This window comes from Dipodomys spectabilis, unplaced genomic scaffold (genome assembly GCF_019054845.1).
Source record: "Dipodomys spectabilis isolate Male_0828 unplaced genomic scaffold, ASM1905484v1 ptg000095l, whole genome shotgun sequence".
In the NCBI taxonomy this organism is placed as follows: domain Eukaryota; kingdom Metazoa; phylum Chordata; class Mammalia; order Rodentia; family Heteromyidae; genus Dipodomys; species Dipodomys spectabilis.
The window spans coordinates 19,445,248-19,472,674 of NW_024870772.1; the positions used below are offsets into that span (position 1 = coordinate 19,445,248).

The window sequence follows — 27,427 nt, forward strand, 5'->3', positions numbered from 1 at the left end:
GGGACAGTACTCAGGCCCAGAGTTCAAGTACCATGACCAACAACAACAACAAAAAACCCCAAACCTGATTTTTTTAAGTTTGTAAAAAAGAAAAGGTTAGATATATTATTGTTCTCAAAAAGAACTTTTTTTTTTTTTTTGTCAGTCATGGGGCTTAAACTCAGGGCCTGGCACTGCCCCTGACTTTTTTTGCTTAAGACTTAGTTGCTCTACACTTTGAGCCCAGTGCCACTTCCAGTTTTCTGGCGGGTAAGAGATAGCCCTTTTAAGATAAGAGTCTACAGACTTTCCTGCCTGAGCTGGCTTTGAACAGCAATCCTCAGATTTCAGCATTCTGAGTACAGTAGCTAGGATTACAAACATGAACTACCAGCACCTGGCAAAAAAGAATTTTTTGATGAAGTTTATAACTGATTTATTATGTGTGTGTGCATATACATAGAAAGATTAGCCTTTTCTACAGATATAACTATATCCTAACTGATATAGTAATAACAACAAAACATATCCTAGATTTTATTTTTTATGTCAGTTCTGGGGCTTGAACTTGGGGCCTGGGCACTGTCTTTGAAGGTTTGTTTTTGTTGTTGTTGTTGCTGCTGCTGCTGCTGCTCAAGGCTAGCTCTCTGCCACTTGAGCCAAAGCTCTACTTCTAGCTTTTTTTTTTTTTTTCTTTTTGGTAGTTAATTGGAAATAAGAGTCTCACGGGCTTTCTTGCATGAGTTTCACAGGCTTTCCTGCCTGAGCTGATTTCGAACTATGATCCTCAGATCTTAGCCTCCTGAGTAGCTAGGATTATAAGTATGAGCTGCTGGCACCCAGCTTATTTTATTTTATTTATCATGCCAAACCCTATATCAGTGTACTCTGCCCCAACCCCTAAAATTTACTTAGATCTGCAACATAAAAATGTTAGCTATATTTCTGAGCCATATACATCTGAATCTTCAAAGGAGATGTTTCAGAGCTAACTTTGCCTGCTACGATTTGCCTCTTCTGACTATAGTGCTTAAGGACAGGCCATTGAAAGGTGATTAGGATTAGGGCGTACTCATCTGGATGGAGCCTGGATGAACGAATACTGGTGCCATTTTGAGAAGACAGAACTGAGGAGGTGCTGGTGGAGATTCAAGTGGCAGAACACCTGCTTGGCAAGGAAGCACAAGGATGCAAGAGGTGCCTGAGGTTTTGTTTTTTGTTTGTTTGTTTAATGGAAGAAGAGGAAGGCAGGATACAGTAGCAACTGCACATGCAACATCTAAGGGCCCTGTCCAAGAAGGCCATCACCAGATGTGGCTCCTGTCTTTTGAATCAGAACTAAAAATGAATAGTTTCTTATTTCTGTAACTTACCCAGTCTGTGGTATTGTGTTATTAGCAACAGAAGAGAGCCTATACCATTGCTCAAGGCAGCCTGTGGGCACTGAGGAAAGGGAAGAAAGCTTCCTATGACATCTACATTTACCACTCACCATCTGCTAAATGTACTTGCGTGACACCTATGCCAGAGTGCAGGAATATATCCACCTTTATTTTAAATCACACCACCTAATTTCTTTTATTTTTCAGCATATATCTTGATTTTCCTGAGTCAAACAAATAGCCAAATAACATTTCTTTATTTCTGTTAAATTCTTTAATGTACTGTGATATGTATCTGATCGCATGAACAATTTAGGCATTTAACCCAGTTATTGCCTAGTTGATAGAAAAGTACTATACTTATGGTACTAACACTATGCCTGAATCACCATTTAGTTTTTATATTGTCTATTTCAATGTCATTTTTCTCATTCTGTTACTGGGAATTTAGTTTTAAAACACCAGTTGTTTTAAAAAAACATTCAAAATAAAAATTGAAGTACATCTTCATGCTTGCAACTTGACTAAAGAAGATATTGCTTGTATCAAAGAAACCAAGGGCTCAGGATATATGTAGCTCAATAGTAAAGCACTTGTTTAGCATATACAAGGCCCTGTGTTCGTTCTCCTTCATTGGAGTAGAGGTCAATAATCCTAGAACTCCAGGTAGAAACAGAAGGTTATGGGTTCAAGACCATCCTAGTGAGACCTTGTCTCAAAGATAGTCAATAAGTCATTAATAAGTAATAAAAGAAACAAAATAGACCATTTTACCTTGAAGATCAGTAATGAAGTTTAAATGAGAAATAGCATATGACAAAACAGTGAATTATTTTTCAACTGTCATAAAATAGAGAATGTGTTGATAGAATTCTCTGTTTACCAATTGAACTATGGGTGTTTAAAAGATTGCACTTAGATGTTATTTTATTTATAAAATAAGTTCAAATAAATACATAGTTTCTGTGACTGATTTACTCAGACTTTAGATTGACTTTCCTCTTGTACTTGCTGTTTTTTTCACATTTGAAGTTTGGATCATTCAGGTAGGTAGAAGATTGGGAAGATTTCTGATCATTTATTTGCGTTTGAAAAGAAATGCCAATCGCTTTCTATGGAATGAAAAAAATGATAAGTAGTAAAGTTTTCTTTCTTTTTAGGAAACATATTCTAGACCAGTTAGTTTTAACTCATGTTTTGATCCAACATCTTAATGTTCTCACATAGAAATTGATGAAAAGGATTTTTTTTTAATTTCAGAATAGAAAATTAGGTGGTCTAGAATATGTTTTTTTGTTGTTTTTTTTTGTTTTTTGGATTTCAGGTTGATGCCAACCTCCAAATATTTTTATTTTCAATTAATTATATTCACAAAGTAAAAACTATTCTGATATAATTTAATTAAAAAGCACTTAGGTCAATCAGATACAACTCCCTTACAATAAGAAACTTTAGTTCTAATAAATTACTTTTTATTGCTGTCATTATTGTTATTGTTTTGTTTTGGCAGTTCTGGAGTTTGAACTCAAGATCTTATGCTTATTAGGCAGGCACTCTCCACTTGAGCTATGCCCCAGTCCTTTCTATTTATTTTTTGACAAGTTCTTGATTTTGCTTGAGCAAGCATGAAATGGTTATTTTCTTACTTTCCTGTATAGCTGGGATCAAAGGCAAATGTCAACATACTTGGCATATTTGTTAACATAGAGTCTTACTAACTTTTTGTGCAGGATTGCCTCAAACTGCAGTCCTCTCAATCTCTGCTTCCTGAGTAGCTGTGACTATAGTCCTGAACAACTGTGCCAACCCTGTTATTTTAATTTTTTTTTTCCAGACAAAGTCTCACTATGACACCTGGGCTGGAATGAAAGTTCCATCCTCCTACCTCAGCATCCTGAGACATGTGCCCCCATAGACAGTGAAATTTGGGTTCTGATTAGCTATTTGGTACCTTGTCCTTTTTGTCTGGATAAGCAAAATTTGTGCACAGTTTTGGTCATTTATTTTTTCCTTCATTTTTTAAGTAGTTGTACAAAGGGGTTTTATGTCAGCATGTCAATTTATGAGTACAGTTTATCTTGAGCAGTTCCTTTCATCTTTTTTCCCCATCCTCCAACCTCACTTGGTCATTTATTTACTGAACAGCCTTAGTTTAATGTCCTACTTAATTTGTGTTTGTTCAATATTGTAGAGTCTTGTGTTTTTCTCTCTATAAAGTTGGAGGTAAAAATTAAGTCTAATTTTATTAACATATCATAAAAATATTTTCTCATTCTATTGTTGGATGAGTAAAAACAGAAACATACATGGCCAATCTGTTCAGTGGAAACTAAAAGATAAGCAAAACCTTCCTTAACTTTAGCAAGTGATTTTCTGCCCTAGAAGATTCTTATGTTGAAGCTTGTTGAGTTCTTTCTTTCTTTTTTGTTTTGGTCACTCATGGGGCTTAAACTCTGAGCTTGGGCACTGTCCTTGCACTCTTCAGCTCAAGGAAAGCACTCTACCACTTGAGCCACAGCCCCACTTCTGGTTATCTATTGGAGATAAGCATCTCACGGACTTTCCTACCAGGGCTGGCTTTGAACCGTGATCCTCAGATCTCAGCCTCCTGAGTAGCTAGGATTATAGGCGTGAGCCACTGGCACCCGGCTGAGTTCTTTCTTTAAGGATGTAAGGAAAACATATTATTTGCCTCAAATTGTATGAATAAAAATTTTGATGTGTGTATATGTATATGCATATATACACAAGTATTTACATATATATGCTTGCATGTTTTGCTGGGAAGATGGTGCATATATTTCATCAAATTTAAGAAAAACTAAAAGAGACAGAATACATATAATTTAGTATAGTAAATATTATAATAATTATAAGATTAAGATATTATTACAGGTATAACATCCTTATGAAATTAGCATAGGATAAACATTGAGGGGCCCACCATATACAAGATCCTACATAAAACTCATTTTATAAAGGTCCTATGGCCAAGTATGCTTTTCTTGCTCAGCTGACACTACTACTTGAGCCATGCCTCCAATTGAGCTTTTGCAGGTTATTTTGGAGATAGAGTCCTAAAAACTTTTCTGTACAGGCTTCAAACCATGATCTTAGCCTCCTGAATAGCTAGAATTAGGGGTGTGAGCCACCTCACCTGACATGCTATATGTATTCTTATATGTCATACACAAGGGCCTTTAAACCCCAGGCTCAAATTCCAGGAGTTCTACATGTTGCATTTGTCCACTAACTCCATACACCAAATAAAGCGATGGTAATGGTAAAGAGCAGAGAAAGGAGTTTTATTACATGGTGTGGACATCCATGGAAGAACTGAAGTAAGCACTTCAACCCATCTTAAGTCATCTTCTGAGCACAGACACAAATTGTAAGCTCTGCACCAAGAACTAAGTGTAGGGGGAGAGAGGTGTGCCTAGTTAAAGCAGTCACATTTGTGGTTGTGGCCTGGGTGATCATTAGGTCATCTTAGTCTTTATTCTCTGAGGTTCTAGAGAAAGAAGTTGTTATTGATATCATCTCTTGAGGTGAGTGAACAAGTTACTGTTGATTCTGTTTTGAGCTTTCTGGCTGCTCCCTTATTTTGGGCACTTTTACCTTTTGTGACAAGATGATGAGAAGGCATTTTCTGTCTGCTCAACAGTTTCCCTGTTTTCAAAGTTGCTTGTTCATAACTTCTTTCTGGATTCCCAAGATGAGAGAGATTCGAGTCAATGTGCATAAATACTTAGCTTTTGGCCTGCTTTTAGTTAATTTTGGGGGCCTAAGTAACAGCCAGTGCTGCAAAAAGTAGTTTAAGTATCTTTTATAGATCCTAACAGGTATTCAGATGATTTTTATTGAAAATAATTTAATGAAGGGAATATTTGCAGAGGTATGCCAGTGGCTCATACCTGCAGTTGTAGCTACTTAGGATTGCTAAGCTCTAGAAGACCAAAGATTGAGGCCAATTCAGAAAGAAAAGCTCACAAAACTTCCTCTCCAAAATAACCAGCAAAAGACCAGGCTAGAGGTGTGACTCAAGTGGTGGCACCAGCCAAGCAAGCAAGCTGAGCAAACCCAAGGCCCTGGGTTCAAACTCCCCTATAAGCCAAGAGAGAGAGGGGGGGGGAGAAGGAAGGGAGGGAGGGGAAGGAAGGAAGGAAGGAAGGAAGGAAGGAAGGAAGGAAGGAAGGAAGGAAGGAAGGAAGGAAGGAAGGAAGGGAGGGAGGGAGGGAGGGAGGGAGGGAAAAAGGAAGGGAGGGAGGGAGGGAGGCAGAGAGGGAGGGAAGGAGGCAGGGAGGGAGGGAGGGAGGCAGGGAGGGAGGGAGGGAGAGGAAGGAAGGAAGGAAGGAAGGAAGGAAGGAAGGAAGGAAGGAAGGAAGGAAGGAAAAGAAAAATGAAGGAGAAAAGAGAAGAAAGAAATAAGGAAAGAAAAGAGAAAAGGAAAGAAAGAGAAAAGGGAAGAAAAAGAAAGAAAAGAAAAGAGAAAATAAATCATCAGCAAGATTTGGGAACTGCTGTTTACTCAGGTGAAGCAGCAAAGCTACAAATTGTGTTCCAGAACTCTGAGAATTGTAAACACAGAGAAGACATACAATAGAAAAGCTAGAGCAGAAATAAGGCAGGGAAGAAACAGGGGACCAAATTGCACAATTATTTCACTCTCCTACCTTTTGTTCTACCATGCTTTTTCCTGTTGGTGAAACCCTACCAGAAACCAGTGGTCATGTTCATACTGGATAATGTAGTCTTTAGCAATAAGGGAAAACAGAAATACAAAACTAAGCAGAGAAGTGTAGAGAGTGGATTTGAGGAAACAAATAGGGAATATCAGAAGAGAAACTTGAAGCTTTTGTCCTAGTGTCATGGCCTGGTGGATATACCTTGTCTCCCTAAGAAGGAGTTGCCTAGAGGAAATTGATTCATCAGCTGTGTTGAGCTCTTGATTTCTGGGAGAGTTACTGGACTTCAATGTCAGAGCACCTTTGTGCAGCTGCCCTTTTCTGACCTGATGTTGCTCATTGTAGAATATCCCTGGATGATTGGGGCCTTGATTTACCAACACTCAGTGCATCTTTCCTTATAGAACATGAACACTGTGAACTGAAGGGCTTTATAGTTTTAATATTCTTGAGCTTCAGTCTCCTTTTCAACAATGTCTGCACCAATGTGAAATATATATTCTATTCTCTAGTGAGATTATTGTAGTTTTTTTGTTTGTTTGTTTGTTTGTTTTGGTTGGTGGTGGGGCTTGAACTCAGCCTGGGCGCTATCCCTCAGCTCTTCAGCTCAAGACAAGTGCTCTACTGCTTGAGCCACAGAGCCACTTCTGGTGTTCTAGTGGTTTATTGGAGATAAGAGTCTCACAGACTTTCCTGCCCGGGCTGGCTTTGAACCGTGATCCTCAGATCTCAGCCTCCTAAGTAGCTAGGATTACAGGCTTGAGCCACTGGCATCCATCTTATTGTAGTTTTTTGAAGAATCTTCTGCAGAATCTTAAGGATTTTCTTACAGATCAGACAAAAAACATTTCTGTGATTCTATGTCTGTATCTATTAAAATTTGTGTGGGGGGGGAGGATTAGGTGGGGGGGCAGGGGAAGGCTGGGAAGGGATGTGAAGGGTAAACAAAGGAGGAGGCTGCAATGCTTGATAAGAAATGTACTCATTATCTTGCCCATGTAATTGTAACCCCTCTGTACAGTATGTTCACAAAAAATAAAAATTAAAATTAAAAAAAAATTTGTTTGGGCCACAATTGCCCAAACAAATAGCAGCCCAGGAAGGTAAATAACTTTCATCTTGATCTTTGTAACTAGAGGTAGTCTGGGCTAGCAGCTGCAGGACTGGGAAAAACAGTCTCTTGTTATCTTACTGTTCTGTCGCCTTTGTTCAAAAGGCCAATCCAGTTGTAATGAGTACTTCCAGACAGCTGGAAAGGAAAATGGAAAAGGACTTTCCCATCCCATTACCCTTCCTAGGGACTTGAATGAGTTTCACACCTCATTCTGTGTACGTTCTATAGGCCCTCACTTAGTTAACATACCTAATAACAATAATGTAAAGGAGGCTTGGATATATATTTGGCTAAAAATGGAAATCCTGACACTGTCAGACAAAGAAAAGGAGAATGGATGCTGAGAGAACAACAGAGCTCTACTATAAAACTTTCTCCCTCGGGGCTGGGAAGGTGGCTCAGTAGTAGAGTGCTTGCCTTGCATGCCTGAGGCCCTGGGTTCGATTCCTCAGCACCACATTAGCAAAAAGAAAAAGCCGGAAGTGGCACTGTGGCTCAAGTGGTAGAACACTAGCCTTGAGCTGAAGAGCGGAGGGACAGTGCCCAGGCCCAGAGTTCAGGGCCCCACGACCGGACCCCCCCCCCCCCCAAAAAAAAAAAAAAACTTTCTCCCTCATTAAAATATATTTCCTGAGATGTTTACAGAGAATAAATTAGAGCAGTATGAATATAACCTACTAAAAAATTAAACCTTGGACCTTCTGTATGTTAAACAAGTGATCTACTACTGAGCTATGTATCTAGCCTGAATTTTAAATAGATTTTTATTAGAATTAGCTTATAACTTTAGGTTGGGAATATTCTAATCCTTTGCTTTTATTAAAAAAATGTTTAGGGCTGGGAAGATAGCTCAGTGGCAGAGCACTTGCCTTGCAAGCATGAGGCCCTGGGTTCGATTCCTCAGCACCACATAAGCAAAAAGAAAAAAAGCCGGAAGTGGCGCTGTGGCTCAAGTGGTAGAGTGCTAGCCTTGAGCTGAAGAGCTGAGGGACAGCGCCCAGGCCCAGAGTTCAGGCCCCACGACCGGACCCCAAAAAAAAAAAAAAATGTTTAACCTGGTCTAAAAGGATAGAAAGCTAACTTTTATTTTATTTTTATTTTTGCTAGTCCTGTAGCTTGAACTCAGGGCCTGGGCACTGTCCATTAGCTTCTCTTGCTCAAGACCAGCACTCTACCACTAGAGCCACAGCGCCACTTCCAGCTTTTTCTGTGTATGTGGTACTGAGTAATCAAATCATGCATGCTAGGTGAGCACTTTGCCACTAAGCCACATTCCCAGCCTGAAAGTTAACTTTTAAATGATCATTTTTCTTTATTTACCAAGTTTGACTTCTTTCCTAAAGTTGTAGCTAATATTTCATTAAAATTTAAAATTACAAGTGCAGCAAAGACTGAACTAAGGAAGAGGCTCAAGTTGTAGAGTGTTTGCCTAGAAGCATAAGGGTTTGAGTTCAGTCCACAGGACTGCCAAAATATGTCCCTTTTATCTTTATAGAAGATAAATATATTAAGCCCACTATTGAGAATAGTCTACAGAAAACATTTTACCAATAGGTAATATTAAAATGAATTCCAGCATATGGAAATTAATTGAAAATCCAGAATTATTTTAGTTCATTGAAATTTAGCTGAAAAAAGTGAACAGGAGAGATATAATCCATACACACTGAAGATTTTAAGTTCTGTTCTTCACAACAGAGTTTGAAAAATATGTAGATTTAGTGTAATTATCCTCATTATTACAAAATTTTTACTTGTAAGGACCAGGTCTGATAGATTTCATCTGTGCTCTCAGCCACTTGAGACCACATCTTCCAGGGGTGGGAGAATTACTATTTGAAGCTATGCCTGGAAAAGTTTACAGGAGACCCTATCTAAAATACAAAATAAAAGGTCTGGGGTCATGGCTCAAGTGGTAGAACCCTTGGTCCTGAATTCAATTCCCAGTGCTGAACAACAACAACAAAAATTTAGTATCAAACCATAACATTTAATGCTCTAAGTAATATTTTTTTCTTTCCACTCCAGGCAAGAAGAGTGATAGCTGTAGGACTGGGTGTTGCAACTCTTGCATTTGCAGGTAAGGCTAATAAAGAATAAATATCAATACATGTTATAGGAGAAAAATTTCCAAATAGCTGATATAGTGATTCATGAGTAGGCCCTTTATCTTCTAAGGGTTTTCAGGCATTATATATATTCTTATTCTTTATGCTATTTATAATTACTGAACAAGTCAGTGGAACAAAATTTGGATAAACTTTAGTAAATAAAATTAATGGCCATGACCTAAGAAAACAAGATGTAATAATAGTAGATATTTTGAGCATTTTTATAAGATTGATTTACAATGTATAATAGTAAGGAATCTTGAATATGAAATCCAAGTAATAGGAGCTTCCTTTATGCTCTCTTTTCTTTTTTCTTGCAGATGAGTTTACACATTTTTAAGCTGTCAGTTCTTCCTAAGAAACACAGTTATTCTCTAATTTGTTATTTTAGTTTTTAACATATTGGTATAATTCTTCAATAAATCCAGGAGAATTTTTTTCACTACTAAAATTGTCTCAAAAACAATGTCATTGCCAGGCGCTGAGATCTGAGAATCTTGGTTCAAAGCCAGCCTGGGCAGGAAGTCTGTGATACTCTGATTTCCAATAAACCACCAGAAAACCGGAAGTGGTGCTATGGCTCAAGTGGTAGAACACCAGCCTTGAGCTGAAGAGCTGAGGGACAGCACTCAGGCCCACAGTTCAAACCCTACAACTGATCAAAAAAAAAAAAGTCATAAATATTAGAAGTAAAATATCTGAGTCCTAGTTTTCTTAGTTAAATGTTAATTTGAGAATTTTTGTTGATTTTTGTTTGTTTCTAAAATCTGGATTTTATCTTGGTAATTGGATATTTTTAGATAAAACTTCATTCCATTGTGTTTTTTAAAATTTAAGTTCTAACAGAAAAATGACAGTTTTATTTTGTTTTACATGGTTTTAATTTCACATAGTTCTCATTGAAAATACTTTAACAAGAAGAGCTTTAAAATAAAACTTGAGGCTCAGATCCTCTTGTTCTTTTGGCCAAAAGGACCTAGTGACAATTATACTACTATATTTAACTAATTCTGGAGGTCCCTGTAAAGAAAATCATATCTCAAAAAGAATTCTCACAGACTTGTTCATGAACATAAAATAGTTTTTGGTTATTAATTTGAACTCTGGGCCTGAGTGCTGTCCCTTGGCTCTTCAGCTCTAGGCAAGCACTCTACCACTTGAGCCACAGTGCTACTTCCAGTTTTCTGGTGGTTTATTGGAGATAAGAGTCTCAAGGACTTTTCTTGCCTGGGCTGGCTTTGAACTACTACAATCAGATCACAGCTTCCTGGGTAGCTAGGATTACAGGCATGAGCCACTGGCACCTGGCTGGTTATTAATTTTCATAGTACAATAGGTCTAGCAATTATAAATTCAAATATAAGTTTTTTTTCTTAATTAGAGAGAAACATACTTTTTCTAGGTCTTTTTCTGAAACGTATGTTCTGAAAAGACCATGCTACTGCCAAGTCAGTGTTACTAATCAGAGTAGCAGATCTCTGCTAAGCCAAATAAAACTGAATAATAGAATTTGGGAGGGAAAAATACTACTGTTTGTTATAACTAGATCTTTTTGCCTATGGTTAAATATAAACACCGGATACCATTTCTTGAAGTCTTTATCTACTAACACTGAAATAGGAATCCAGTTGCTGTGCCTGATTATAGTTATGAAGAATTTTTAGGTAATTTTCTCTCTCTCTCTCTCTCTCTACATATATATACATATATATATATATTCTTTTTACTATTGTAGAATCAATAAGTAAGGTCTTCACAAAGATGTAAGTAATTGAGCTTTCTTAGTGGCACTCTTGATTTATGGTTAGAATTTGAATTGAAGTACATAGTATCAGACACAGGTTTTTAGCAGGCACACATTTTGATTAGAGTGGAAAGGACAAATTTGCTAGCTGGGACTTTATCCTTGTCTGATGCCCTTAGAACATTTTAGGACCAATTTTCCTATAAATTATTAGTTGTTAAGACTTAAGGAATTTCAAATATTAGTGTTCCTTAAAAAACAAAACTAAAATAATATTTTTAGAGAGTGACAAAAAGTGATAGTTCACATAAATGGCAAATGTTTCACAAATAATTGATTTTTTTCACATTATGATAACTATTAAAGCACTTCTATGGCATATATATATAAACAATATTTTTCTATACATTTCAATGTTTTTATAAAAATAGTTAATATTTTAATATCAGGATTTTTTGTATATATAAGGAACCTTTTCTATATACATCATTATAGGTCAAGTATTATGATATTATTTTTTGTAACCTATAACATTCTGTAAGTGTAAGATATTATATCACAAACGTGATCTTAAACTAGAACTTGATATATTCATTGCTTATGATCATGACATTAAAATTAAATTCTATTCATTCAGTAAACTTTACTATCTACTTGGTTAAGTTTGAAATATTTATTTGAAATGGCAAACAAACAATATGGCAAGCACTTTGAGATTGGTTATAGAAAGCCTTATTTGAACTTATTCCTTCTATTGTTTAGGTCGTTATGCATTTCAGATCTGGAAACCTTTACAACAAGTAATTACAGAAACTGCAACGAAGATTTCATCTCCTGTAAGTTAAATGTGTCTATGATTAGAAAATTCATGTCATATTGGAAAATGTCAGAAAATATCTTGAATTTTCTAACCTTTATAGAACTTTAATTCCTTTATTAAATCATTTATGAGTTTGTCTAAGTTATTGATTTAAGTTTTCTTGATCGTATTGTCATATATAAACATTATTCCTGGTTTTGACAACTAATTTTTATCCTAGTCAATAAAGTTATGTCACACTTAGGTAACTTATTTTTTTATTTTATTATTAAGTAGTTGTACAACAAGGTTATAATTCCCTAAGTCAGGTTATAAGTACAATACAACTTGATCAATGCCACCTCCTCCATTGCCCCTTCCATCCCTACTCTCAAATTTTGTAATTCAATTTTTACATAAAGTACATTGAATATAATGATTGTACTTCTTACTGGACTCCTGTCCTCCCCTTCCCAGATACCCTTCCCCACAAACATATTTATCATTAGTTTAGTCTTTGTCTTTAGAGTAGTTTTGGAGAGTTACCACTTTACCACTGGATAGAACAGGAAAATATTGCCTGGTGGGAGAGATCTCTCCTGAGTTTCTGGCTTTTTCCTTAAAGGTGATTAAAATGACACTGACTGTTTGAGGAGTAGTTTGTCTTCCACACAAGACACTTATTGGTGAATCTTCTCTTTCCTGGAGTCCAAGGTGTTTGGTTGCTAGTGACTGCAGTAGAGAATAGCTCAGAACAAAGGACCCAGATATGATTTTTAGTTAAAGACACAAAAGCACTTTGGGGATCCTCTTACATGAGGATTAAAAGTGTGCATTATCACTCATGACCTTAGTTATTCAATAAACATTTAGTGGATACCCACCATCTACGAGTTTCTGTCCAGAATCTGGGAATAGTTAGTGAACAAAACAGACTCAGTTCCTGCCTTGATGGAATTTACCCAAGAGTTTATTTCAGCCCCCTTGTATTACATACTTGTCCCCTTTGTACATTGAGATATATTCCCATCTGAAGCACAGAACTTAAAGATTTCAGCCATGAAATCTTTTACAGCTTATAGATTCATCTAGCAGCATTGTAAATAATTCAATGAGCTGAATATAAGTGAAGAATGAGTGGTTGTAGGTATTTAAGAAGTTACAGTATGGACTGTAGTCTGAGACCACTGAAGAGTATGCAAAGAAGATTCACTGAAGTATTGAGGCATAAACATTGACTTTTAGGAAATAGAAGCAGATCTGGAATAGATCAATGTGCCTTGCAGCAATTTGAGAATGAATGGCTTGTTTTAGCAAAGGCATTACAGGCATGTGGTGCTTAGCTAGCTAAGATCAGTCACAGCCCAGGTTGAACCCAGGTTCAAAAGAACTGCAAAAGATTTTATTATAAAACTGTGTATGCAGGTCTGTGATGAGAGGTAGTGTTGGTTTATTTTCTGTTTCTCTACTTACAATTTTACTTGGTTAAAGTATTTGATTGTCAGCATTTATTCAGTATATAGTCATCGACTACCTACGATATGCCAAATGTTGTAAGCAGCAAGATATTCTCACAAACCAGACAAAGACATTTTCCTCCAAGACTTTATATTTTATGTTTTAGTGGAAATAACAAAATAAACAAGTGACGTAAGATAGATCTGAAATGTTAAGTGCAAGAGGTTAAATAATAACAGCAGAGAGAAGTCATTGTATTAGACCAGGCAAGGGCTCTCTAGAAGATCAGGAAGCAAGCACATGTGAGCATTTGCAAAAAGAACCCTTCGGGTGGCCAAAACTGCAGAGGTCCTGTGGTGGAATGAGCTTAGAGCAAGAGTAACTCCAGTGGAGTTTATGAAGATGATAATACTAGCTTAGGTCGATACACTTAGAGTCTAATAGACCATGATACAATGCCTTTGGAATATTTTGAGCCAGGGGCAATGTGAGCACATTTTAAGTTATCTTTCTCCCAGCTTCTTAGAGTATAGTCTAGAATGAGACAGAATAGGAGTTCAGAAGGATTAGTGATAAATGATTGTGTACAAAACAGTAACAGTAATGGAAATAGTGGCATCATTCTTTAAAATAATGTTGTTTATTAGTAATAAATGGAATTTTGGAAATTACCTTTCTTACATTATGGTGTATTTAGTAAATATATGTATACTAAAAGTAAAAACTCCTAAGATTCATGGAACAACTGTATTATTAAACATTGTAAAGAAAGAAAACATGAAAATGAGAATGTTTTCACTGCTTAGTGCAGGCTTACAGATAAGGCTCACTGAGCCTGTACCTGCCTATCTTAAGGAGAGGAAAATGATATACCATCTCTCCTTCCTTTTGGGGGCTTCAAGGTAAAAAACATAGATTCTGTCCTCTCTGCTTTTCCTCTCCCCTACAATGTACTACTCTTACAATTTGCAATGGAGCATCTTAGAATATTTTCTTACTCTTATCATCATCATCATCATCATCATCATCATCATCATCATCATCACCATCACCATCATCATCATTATCATCACTATAGGAATACTTTAGTAAAGATAAAAGTTTTTAAAACAATTCTCCAAAGAAACTGAGAAATAAATGTGTATATTTTCTTTCCATGCTAATGAATCCCAAAAATTTAACCTCAAAAACCTCATTTACAGTGCCTTGATTCTGTAGCTTAATTTCTGAACTAAATAGGGCTACTTAAATAATAGGAATTATAATCATGTATCACTAAATTTCTCATTCACAAGAGAATGATGAAATCTCAATTTTCAGTGAGTTTTATTTCATTATTATTTACACTTTATTTGCTTCTTCTAAGCTTTATCATCTTCTTGTTGAATCTTATCTTTCCCTTTCACACAATTTTATTTTTCATTTTTTGAGTACCGCCAAGGGTAATTTGTTCCTGTGGTTTGATAAATGTTTTAAATTTCTTTTCTGTTGGATGTTTTGTTTTCTTTTGTTAATTTTCATTACTAGTTTTCTGAAATGAATTGAGAAGAAGATATACAGAGCTGTGTGCTGAGACTACATCTCAGTGCTTAGCATCTGTTTGCTGCCCACTCAGAGAGATTTTTGCTATCCTTCTTATTGCATTAAAGACAATCTGTGGTTTCGGTATTCTTTTGTTGTTTACATGGAGTTTCAGGTTTTTTGCAGTATTTGTTTTTTAGCTCTGAAAGTTTTTAGGATTTTTCTCTTTATAATTGATGTTCTGAAATCTCAAAAATTCTTTATTTCTTAGCTTCATTAATTCCCTTCTCTGTTACTAGAAAGGTTTATGACATCTGGGTCTCTCCTTTATGTCTCTTAATGTTTTCTCTTATTTCCTATTGCTCCATCTTTTTTGCTGTACATTCTACGATTCTTTCCACAGCTTATTTTCCATAACATTTGGATGGCTTTTAGTAATGGCTGTTTCACTATTCAGTTCACCTGAATTTTATACTAGAGTAATTTTTTAAATTGATAAGAATTTTTCCTTCTTTTATTTAACAACTCATTTTAATGGCTGTGATATTTTTTTAATATCTCTAAGGACACTAATTAGAATATAGCCAAATTCTCTTCTGTTTACTAGTTTTTCTCCTTCCAAAGCTAATTTTCATCTATTCATTCTGATTCTTTTACTTTTCCCTCCATTCATCCTAGGTTTGTGTAAAATATCTGGTGATCTTAGTTGTTAGTTTGAGACGTGTGAGTATTAAAGTGAGTAATATCAGTAATATTCCTGGTTTTCTTCAGCCATTTGGCAGGATTATTTCTGCAGTTTAATTGAAGAGGGTTGACAGTGGGCTGGGAACATAGGTGGGTTTGTCATAGACTCATATACACTATAAATACAAACCTCTCAAGCTATATGAAACAACTGTATTATTTAACATTGTAATAGTAATCTTGTTTTTTATAAATCCAAACAGTGCCTTATGTCCTTCAAAAGTAAGCAAAGCAGACGTAGGCTTAGGAACTTCAGGTTCTAGAAGAGGTTGAACATGATGTATGTTTTTCTCCTTGACATGGATGGCTCCCTGCCTGACCTGGGTTCTGCACTGGGATTTGTTGATACTCTCCTTTGCTCCTTTTGAGATCTCCCATTCACACAGTTCTCTTTTTGAGCCTAAGGGGGAAAGTGATGGGTGCCAGAACCTTGCGTATTTAGTAGATTTAGCCTGTCACTTCTGATTTTGTTTATTAATAAACGAATGTAATACCGTTTTTTGTGACATTTTTAGACTTTGAATTTGCATTTTCTTCTTGAATTCTTGAGATGAGTTTCTTCTTTCCTGTTGTTTGGGATTGCTGTGATTTTTCTTGCCTGTCTTACCAGTTTTTCAGTCTTCTGTGATTTATTTGAATTTCCTGGTTTGCTACTTGCCTCCTCCTTTTTTTTTTTTTTTTTTTTTGAGACAATATCTCACTATGTAATCAAAGGCTTGAACTTCATATATAACCCAGTCTTCCTTCAAACTTGAAATCCTCTTACTTAAGCTTTCTGAGTGCTGTGGTTATAGGTACGTGCTCTCATTTCTTGCTTTTTATTTTTATTTTTTAAATAGTTTTTATTGAGATTGAGTGATTACATGAATTTTACAAATTTCACGGTATTGTGGTATAGTGATCAGTTTTTGCTTTTTAAACCATAATGGCTTTGCTTATTGAAAGTATTTTACAATTTCAAAAGATGACTTGGAATTTCACAATTTCAAAAGATGACTTTTAGAAAGCAGAGGACTTTTATAATTCATTCTTGTATTTTAATTAGTGATCTTTCTTTTGGTTTTCAATATATTAATATAATTGTTTTCCACTTACGTATAATTATTTCTAATTTTTGGTGGGGGAATTTAAAGCCATTTATTTTTAAGGTCTTCAATTTGTTTTTCCTGGTTTAAATCAGGATTTTTCTGAACCACCAAAAATCTTTATAGTAATCACTAAAAATCTAGTTTTATTTTTAACCATTGTTGGACATTTATAAATACTCATGGGAAGCAAGGTTTAATGAGATTTAATGTACCAGTATTTTTCTAAGTAACAAAAATGACAGAGTATCTCTGGAAACTTTCCTCACATTATTTTCCTTGTTAGTGTTTTAAACTATTAAAGTAACATATGTTTGAGAAAGTAGAAATTGCAATCATACAATAACAAATGTCAAATAAAATTGTAACGTTATCTACTATGCTTTAAAAATTGCCTATTTACAGGATTGTCATAAGTTTACATATACAGAACTGCATAGTTTAAGCTTTTAAGTTTCAACTTTGAATTTGTCCCAATACTTGAATGTAATTTTTAAAAATGAGATTTTTTTTATGATCAAGTTGAAATCAGGAAATACAATGACTCCAGTCATCCTTCTGTTGCCCTTTAATTCAAATAGATGATTATAAATAATAGTATGGTTTTTATAGTATAGTTTATTATAAACATCTCAGATATGCAGTGATGTGGTTCTTGTATGTTTGTCTGGAAGACTTTTGTGTTTCAGCCACTGAATTAGCTGATGAAGGTTGGTTAACTTGAGTTGTTAATTGAGTTGTTTATTCTCCTTCGAATAAAATATAGCACTTCTCTTTTAGTGTTAATTTTTAGAAAGAAATGAATTGTATTTCTTTTGGTTATGTATGCTTCATAAATGGAATAATACAGAATAATAATTTGTAATGTCTCGAGTATGGTTGCATTCAGACTGCATCATAAAACTAGCAAAATTCCAGTGCTTTTCTTCTTGGGAAAAGCTATTGGAAAATATAGCCATCTATATCACTTGTTTGGTGATATAGTTTGTTTCTTAAAATAATCTCACTTTCACAAATGGAAATATTTACTATGGCCCAAAACAGTACTGTCAGAAAAATAGTCTGCAATTTTTACCTCTTTAATCCAGTACTATCAAGCTTAAAGGATCCTTTCACTTACACCTTCTTATTGGGGTGAGAAAAACAAATATAGTTGCTTACTTGCTCATAACACCAGTCCCGTTTCCTGAGTTTCTTGGCTTGCCTCACCACTATCTCATAACACAATCCCCCTTTTTCTCTGCTGGCCATTCTAGTAGGCACAATGATTATTGTCATAACAACATAAATGGCTTGGTCTAAGTTATCTAATGAGAAAAATACTGTAGAGCTTAGAAAACATTGGAGCATTTTGCTTCTACTGATTTTTGTTCCTTCAATTATATCTCAGTATAGAAAAGTTAATGCATTTTAAAGTGAAAAAATACCTTAACTTTTAAAATATTCATTTTTGTTGGTTTCTTCAAAATAATCGTTTAGTACTTTTCTTCCTACAGTTTCAAGATTTCTAGTAAAATGTATTACTACAGCTATGTAATGGGATTGAGGTCATGCCACCTCATGCATGGAACTAATTATTTCTTGCCCTTTCTTTCTTGTGCAGAGCATTTCATCCTACTATAGAGGAGGATTTGAACAGAAAATGAGTAGACGAGAAGCTAGTCTTATTTTAGGTGTAAGGTAGGTGTGCTACATAAGTATTTTCGTTTGTGACCAAGCTTGTTTTAAAAAGGGAAAAATAAACTTTATAATAGATTGTACTTATGTTTAAAATTACAAGTAGAATTCAGAGAAGGCACCAGATTTTTACATTTTGAACCTGCAGACTTAAATCAGTGAAAGTTATCATGTTCTTTAACAAGATGCTATTTGTTTCAAGTTGATCAATTAACACATCACTTACCTTAATACTGAATTCCCTCTTGACCAGTTTTATAATTTGATATGTATCATATGAAATTACAATGAAGTTTTTATCTCAGTTCTTTTCTACTTCTGCAGTTTGACATTGAGTATATTTTACTTTTCTACTTCAGTATCTATTTGTACTTTAATTTTGGAAACTATAAGAAAAAAAGTTAATGATATTATGTGATTAACATTGAGTACTAAATGTTCAGGATGTTTTCCCCTACAATACATTTACATCAACTGTATTAATTTGTTTCCCTTATATTCCCTTAGGAAACACTTTCAAGTTTTTCTTTGCAGTGCTGAGAATTGAACCCAGGGCTTTGTACATGCTAGGCAAGCACTCTACCTCTGAACTTCATCTCTAGCCCTTAGTTTTTTGAGACAAAGTCTGTCTATATAGCATGAACTGGGCAATAGTTGCTGTGTATCCCCGTCTGGCTTCAAACTCAGTATCCTTCTGTCTGCTTTTAGAGTTTGGACATTGTAGGCATGTGCCATCCACTCTCACGTTCATGTGCATATGCAACATGCTATAAAGCCAGAAATAAAGGCTTTTAAGGATAATCATTTAATATTATTGAAAGCACTTCTATTGGTAGGATAGGTAATTAGGAGAGGAGTTGATATTTTCAGTTTTCTTAAATGCTTATCCAGTTTCTATATAATTGAACTGAAAACTGCACAAAATTCAGAAGGAAAAGTGGATGCTTAAGGGAAAGGGTTCTGGAGCCAAGGGAAGGGGTGACATTTTCCAAAAAGAAATGTACTTTTTACCTGAATTATGTACCTGTAACCCCTCTGTACATCACCTTTATAAAAATAAAAAGGTTTAAAAAAAGAGAGAGAAAGGGTTTAGTGCAATGTTTATATGCATCTGATCATATAAAATAATATTTATTGAAATGAACCCTAGGAAATGGAAATGAGGTTTTTTTTTTCCTATGTCTAAAAACAAAGGAAAAAGGAAGCCTCATTCCAGATGAGGATGGGCACTGTTGATCAGGGTCCAGAATTGGTCACTGAGGCTAAAACTGAGATACAGGTTGCGCTTTCAGCACAGTAAATGTGCTGCAGTGGTGACAGTGAGACCTGTAACATCTCAAGCTCATGGGTCAAAAGATACAACAAAAGAAATGTATTCAATCAGTATTATTAGTAAGGAACAAAAGTCTAGATTTTATTCATTTCAGAGCTTTCTATAATTCATCTTTCTAAGATCCCACAGATAATTTGCTTGAGGAATGACATTTAAAAGGTTTTAGCTGTGGGACTTTGAAGTTGTCATCAGTATTTCTATCAGTATTTCCAATAGTGATAAAAGAAGCCCTGATAAAATATTTGTGGCAGAGCTGATCAGTTCTGTCTTTGTGTGTGCTGGTACTAGAGATTAAACTCCAGGCCTGGTGCTTTCCCACTGGAGTTGTTTTTTTTTTTTTCTTGGTCAATTGGACATAGCAATCAATCCTCAGAGCAATGGTGTGGTTTGAGTTGTTTCTTTCAAAAGGGACTGTCTTAGATTTCAAGAGAAATCTTGAACTTCATTCTGATGAACAGAGAAGGAATCACAACATATGAAAATGATTAAATAAAAATTTATTGACTTTAAACAAAGAGAGAGGGAAAGGGTTCTTGTGTCTGGGAAAAATAACGTTGATACCACTACTAAATTCATGATCTCTGTATCACTTTTTCTAAGTGGGAGATAATATTAGTTACTCCTAAAGTTGTTCTGAAGATTACACATACATATAAAACACTGAACAACAACATGGCACTTAGTAAATACTCAGTAAATATCAATTTAATAAAATAAGTCTTTACCTAGATTCTGCTATTTAGAATCACTACTTAAAACCATCCATTTCAATGGATATCAGTCAAGTTAATTGTAACTTTTCTGCACTTCATTTTATTCATTTTTTGAATTTGAATTAACATTTTGTTTTGTTAAAAGGCTAAAAGAATGATACATTGAGCCAGGTACAAGTTTATGCCTATAATACTAGACAGGAGGCTGAAGTATAGAGGATTGTGGTTTGAAGCCAGCTGGGTCAAAAAAGTTCATGAGACTCCATCTTCAAAATAAACTAGTCAAGAAAAGCTAGGGTGGAGGCATGGCTCAGATAGTAGAGTGCCAGCCAACCAAGCACAAGGTCCTTAGTTAAAAAAATAAACAGATAAAAATATAAAAGAATGATATAATGATATCTTTTTTAAAAATATATTCATCAGTCTTTTTGTTGTTATTGTTGTTGTGGGGCCTGAACTCTGGGCCTGGGTGCTGTCCCTGAGCTCTTCAGCTCAAGGCTAGTGCTCTACCACTTGAGCCACAGTGCTACTTCTGGCTTTTTCTGCTTAAGTGGTACTGAGGAATTGAACCCAGGGCCTCATGCATGCAAGGCAAGCACTCTACCACTGAGCCACCTTCCCAGCCTATAATGATATCTTTTTATAAGTGTCTACCATACTTGGTAAAAATAGTATTAAGTGAAGTAAGCCAGACCCAAAGAAACACATGATTCAGGCTTTCCCTTATTTGTAGTAAATAGACTGCCTATAAGTCTACAAGTAAACACAATGAATGGTAAAAGACAAAAATTACACTTGGATATGACAAATTAAAGGGGACTCTAAACATTCAGACAGTGAGATCAAAAGAGGATAGTCTTAGGAGAGGATCACAGAGGCTCAATAGCTATTTGCGTATGATCATATAAAATAATGTTTATCAAAATGAACTCCAAGAAATGGAAAACAGTAGATTTTTAAAATTTTACTTTTTGTGCTTTTTGTTTTATTTTTTGTTTTTCCCTTTTGTCACTGTTACTGATTTCTGTACTTTTTGTCTTGTATGTAAGTTTATCTATTTGGGGGAGGGTTAGGGCAATGATACTCATACTAGCTAGTATGTTGAAAATGAACTATATAATTTGGAGGGAGGTGGTTCAGGGGGTTCAAGAAGATAATATGTTGAAAATGAGCTATACAATTTGGAGGGAGGGGTCTCGAGAGGGAAAAAATTAGGAGAAAAGGAGGGAAGAGGTGACACTGTTCAAAAAGAAATGTACTCATTACCTGACCTATATAACTAACTCCCCTGTACGTCACCTTCACAATAAAAACAAATTGAAAAAAAATAGGTCTTTCTCTTCCTATCTCTACCATGAATGCAAAACTAAATGTTTTCCCTTAGCATATTAAATTTACCTGCTTTCCTCTAGTCTTTTTTTCTGATCATGTGGTGTTGATTATGTCAAGGTACTTCAAGATGTGAATAAGTTGCTACGGTTTTATTTTCTGTGATCACTGACCATAAACTTTGTAGACTGTAACAAGTAGGGGAAGGCAAAATGGAGTTGAGCTTTGTTTACACTCTTAAAAAAATTGCCCATGCTACTTCCTCTAAACCAAGCATTTTTCAAATCCCAATGGTTTATAAAATGTTTGAAACACACTCAAAACCCCTAAATGGCTCCATTATCCATGGGGTTAGGGTGTGCAACTCAGCCCCCCACATTCCACTCCCTAGTTGCCAGCTAGATGTATTCAGGGGATCACAGTTTCACAGTTTGAAATCTCTCATTAGGTAACATGACCTCTAAAGTTACTTTTTCAACTTGATGGTAGAATTGTATATTGGACATAAATTGCAGATACATTTAATTCTTACACTAAGTTTAAATGCTTGACCTCTCTCATCTTTAAACTTCACAGCAGCAAACAAATGCATTAAAAAGTAGTAAGACTTTAGAAACTTATAAATATAGCAGTTAGTTACAAAGTGGTAATAAACTCTTTTTCCCTTTTTCCTCAAAACTAGGAGTCTGTACTTGTGGTAAATGCAGAATGTTTAGAACTAAAATACTTTTGCAACAACTTCCTTCCTGATGTTTGTTTGTTTATAACTTTATAATCTTGTTTGGTGGTTGGCAGACTTCAGTGTACCTAATACTTTGTGGAGTTTTATGTAATAAACTATGTTATTGCTTTTCTTTTATAGACAATGTAATTGATTTTCAAGGATTTTAACTGAAGTGATTTTCAGATTTTCTTTTATGTGCACAATTAAAACATAATATCCAGATAAGAGCAATATTCTAAATATCCTCAAAAAAGTACACCAAGGAAATTTGTATTTTCCTGAATTTATATCTCCATCATCTAGTGATGAGCTTTTATAAAATATGGTTTTTAACACTCTCTCCCTTTTTTAACTTCATAATTTTTTATAACATATTAGACTTGCTTGATGTTAGTTTTTACTTAGTCAGATAGTGCCTATATCCTTTCAAGAAATTTATCCTTTTTTTGTCAGTTGTGGGGCTTGAACTCAGGGCCTGAGCACTGTTAACACTGTACCACTTTGAGTGTACCACCACTTCTGGTTTTTGAGTGGTTAATTGGAGATACAGAGTCTCACAGGGACTTTTCCACCCAGGCTCGCTTCAAACCAGGATCCTCAGATCTCAGACTCCTGAGTAACTAGGATTACAAGAAATTGGCAAGAAATTTATCTTTTTACAGTTAACTTCCTTTTGGAGTATATTAGAAAATACATTAAACGTCCATTACATATACAATCCTAGGTACTATTTTAAGATACAATTTGTAGTTTCTGCTCTCTAAGGAAATACATCAAATATGTACAGCAACTAGAACACATAATTTGTAAAAGAAAGTGCTAGAGAGCACCATAAAGACAATTGTCTTTATGACAATTGTCAACTAAATTATACTAGAAAATTTCAAATTAATGTTTTTCATTCTTAAGAAATATCATTCATAGTCATTGCACAATGTCTAATAGTTTATCAAAATTCAGTCATCTGTAATAAGTGTCTATCTGGCGGCTCCTTCATGCCAAAAAGAAAGCTTGAAATGGCCCCCACAAGACATCAACAAATGGCCAAAAGAAATATTTTAAAGTGTGTCTGAAGACTTGTTCAGTTTATTCATGGAGTATTTTATGTGCTTATCTATTAATAGTACATTTTTGGATAGATATGAAAGTAATAGGAAGTGAACATGATAAATTCTACTATATGCATATATACTGAAACCCTACAATGTACAATTAATATGCACCAAATAGTGCATAATTAATAATCCCCGCCCAATTTTTTTGAATGCTGCTCTTTTTCAAATTCTTCTTTTGGAAGATTCTTGCTACAACAAAATAAATTGGCCTTGAAATACAGTTCTTATAGTTTTACTCTCCTGAATGCTGGGATTCCAATCAAGCATCACTCTGCCAGTCCTTTTCTGCTTCATTGTAACACTCTTGGTAATCTGTTATTTATATTAGAAACTTGAGGTGGCAAGTAACTAGCAAAAAAACAGCTAGAGACTAAAACGCTACCAAAATCAAGAACTGACAATTTACAGAAGCCGGGAGGTTCTATACAAAAAGACAGAAGGTCTTAAACATAGCATTCTAGGCTACAAGGGCAAGTAGACTTTGAGTGTCTTTACATTGAAATGATAGTTGTGACATTGCTTCTGAGTCACTTATGAAATGTTAACTAAGTTTCTTACACCCAGTCCCTAAACATAGGACATACAAGGTTTTCATAAGTATTCATTTTATCCATAACACAACTATTACTAGCTCTAGTTATATGCCAGATCACACTAATATATTTAGCTATATTATCTAATTCTTTAAAATGATCCTGGGAAATAAGCTTTATTATGTAAATGTTACATTTGAGATCAAGATATATCAATGTCGAAATAGCAAAAACAAGTTGTATAGCTGAAGAATTAAGATTTGAACCTGTATCTCAACAAGTAAATGTGCATGCTACATTTAGTAGTAACAGTGTGGTTTGTCCATGCAAATTGTATTATGTTGAGCTTCACACTGACTACTATACTTTAAGTCAGCTATTGTTATCCATACTTGAGACCCAGGAAAGGTTAGTAGCGTAGGAGCAATAAAAGGGTTTTGTTCTGATTTTTTTTTTTACATAGTCAGAAAATGTACTAATGAGAAATGTTTCCAATCTTGGAGAAAGTAGGTTTTCCTTAATAATTTTAGGTTTATTTTACTTTCTCTGTTAATTTTTGTTTACAGTGTAACAGCCAACATTTTCCCCACAGGTTTCTCACAAAGCTAAATAAACTGTGAGATCTAAAGAATTTTGAGATCCCCTGTTGAGAGGCAATAAAAGTGAGCTGTTATGTCATGCCAGGCACCATGCTAACACTTTGCAGGCATTCATTCATTTCTCATTCCTCATTGCATGAGGAATATTGTTACTAGCCTATTTCATAATGACGAAACTGAACACAAAGAGGTAAAAGATTTGACCAAGGTTATCTAATACCAGATAGCAATACTGGGATTTAAAATGCATTAGTCCACTGAGGGGCATCTGGTTGATTTCATATCTTGGTTATGGTAAAAGTAGAGGATTTTTTGTTGCTGTTTTTTCCTTTTGTCTGTTAGTCTTTGGGAGGGTAAAGGGGAACACAGAAATGGTAGAACAAAGAGTAAACAAAACAGGGGTACTCACTAGACACTGTGGAAAATGAACTATATGACTTGTGGGTGGGGACTGGAGGGAAAAACTAGAAGAAGGCAAGGGAAGGGAGGCATAGTTTCAAAAGAATTGTACTCATTCACTACCTGACTCATGTAACTATAACTCCTCTGAATATCACCTCTACAATAACAATATATTTAAAAATAAAATCCAGCAGTCTAGCTCTGGAATCCAGATGCTTATATGCTACACAACATAAGTTTTCTTCTTTCAAAATAACTTACAAGTGTAAGCTTTCAAACTTACAGCCTGTAAGTATATGTTCATTTTATTATTTTATTATGGTGCCTGTACCACGGGTTTGAACTCAGCATGGCTTTACACTCTCCTTTGGCTTTTTCATCATGGCTGGTACTCTACCACTTGAGCCACATTGCCAATTCTGGCTTTTTGTTGATGAATTGGAGATAAGAGTCTTGTGGACTTCTTTTACCTGTGCTAAATTTGAACTGCAGTCCTCAGATTTCAGCCTCCTAAAGTAGGATTACAACAAGCATATGTGACTAACACCCAGATCCTGTGTTTTATTTTTTTAACTGAGAATTGGGGCTGATATTACAAAGACTGAAACACACACACACACACACACACACACACATATAATACAGCATTTAATAATGTTTATTTTGATAGTGGAATTAATGAAAAGCTGTAATTTTATATTTGTCCACAAGATGGTGAAATTCTCATTAGTTTTTAATTTCTTAAAGCCCATATAAATCATTAATTTATAATCTGTATTTGGCACTGTTTATTAATTTCTTTTTTTAAATTTTTTAAAAAGTTTTTTGCTAGTCGTGGGGCTTTGAACTCAGGGCCTGGGCATTGTCCCTGAGCTTCTTTGGCTCAAGGATAGTGCTCTACCACTTGAGCCATAACACCACTTCCTGCTTTTTCTGTTTATGTGGTACCGAGGAATCAAACCCAGGGTTTCAGGCATGCAAGGCAAGCACTCTACCACTAAGCCACATTCTCAGCCCTATTAATTTCTTTTTACAGCCCATCTGCTGACAAGGCTAAGATTAGAGCAGCTCACAGGAGAATCATGATTTTGAATCACCCAGATAAAGGTTAGTAGACATATGCTGTGAATTCCTTTCAATTTACTTAAACTCATCATAAATGGTAGTAGATATAGATGTTTATGTGTCACATGGCTTGAAATCTTCCTCATAAATAGTTTGGAGTTCAAGGACTCACGGAAGTAGATTTTTCTACTTTCAAGTACTCAGTTACTGGCTGTAATAGGTAAGTACCTAAACCAATCTGATGCTCCTACCATTTGATCAACAAAGAAAACATGAGTTTTGGGATTTTGGGTGGAATAACTGCTTGGGGCATCATGCATTTATCTATCTAATTTTATACATAAAAGCATAAGATTTAAAGGATTTCCTCTACATCTCTGAATGTAATATGTCATAGATTATTCTAATTTTTTTTTGTTTCATTCTGGAAGGCTCTGAGACTGAGGCATTTGTTTTTAACTGGCCAGGTTTTTAATGTAAATTTATCTTACAGAAAGACAATTATTATAACTTTAAATACACTACAGCTGCTTGATAGAGAAAGCCCATATGTTCATTACCGTTTCTGCTTTAAAATAGCAGATGGCAGAAAGTTGCACTGTATTTTAGAAGTCAAAGGAGGGAGGAAAGTAAAGGATTTCATAGATTTTTATTTACTGACTGAGTTTTGTAATTATTTTGAGAAAAATTAAAAACAAAATTTGGATTCCTATTCATCCTTACACCAAAATAAGGCATTAGTTTTCAGCTTTTGCAACTTAATTGCTTACTATAAAAATTCTTTTTACTGAACATCATCTCTGTTGGTTGGGTTTTGCACTTGCTGTTCTTTAGTATGAATAAACAAGAGAATAAACTTTGAAAAGAGGTTTTGCCTCAAATTTCTAAACAGCTTCAATAGTTACTGAAAGATCCACTCAACTAATTTACTTTTTATTGTGTGCTCTCAGGGTAATTGGCTGAGAAAGAAATGTTTTTAAGTGCCTCCTTGCAGCACTCTGTCTCTTAAACATTCTCTGGATACCTTCAGGTCAAGTGAATGCCCTTGGCTCTGATTGATTGAAGTAGAATCAAGTACTCATGTCTTTCAGATGATTGACAAGTTGTTGATTTTTGTCTGCTGGCAGACAAAAGTTCTAAAACATATCTAAGAGAGTATCTAGTTTAGATACCTTTCATAAACAAGAAAATGTGTATTTACAAGTTAGTAGTCTCTAAAGAGTGATTTGATTTAATCTGAGATACTAAATTGATGAGAGGTGGGATTGTAGATTCTAGCATGCTTGTACTTCCCATTTATGTGTAGGTAGCTGGG

The 27,427-nt window shown here is 35.1% G+C and overlaps 1 protein-coding gene and 1 non-coding gene across 2 annotated transcripts in view; both read left to right on the plus strand.

Annotated features, from left to right (window-relative positions):
- The window catches only part of Dnajc15 (DnaJ heat shock protein family (Hsp40) member C15), a 51,873-nt gene that overhangs the window by 14,398 nt on the left and 10,048 nt on the right, over window positions 1–27,427 (plus strand). The window contains exons 2-5 of the mRNA XM_042685769.1: window positions 9,189–9,240; window positions 11,778–11,851; window positions 18,226–18,302; window positions 26,084–26,154. Coding sequence (XP_042541703.1) covers window positions 9,189–9,240; window positions 11,778–11,851; window positions 18,226–18,302; window positions 26,084–26,154 — 274 coding nt within the window. The remainder of the gene's footprint in view (window positions 1–9,188; window positions 9,241–11,777; window positions 11,852–18,225; window positions 18,303–26,083; window positions 26,155–27,427) is intronic.
- LOC122112965 lies at window positions 19,503–19,636 on the plus strand. The gene has a single exon (XR_006148340.1). It is a non-coding gene; the product is annotated as a small nucleolar RNA SNORA1 (small nucleolar RNA).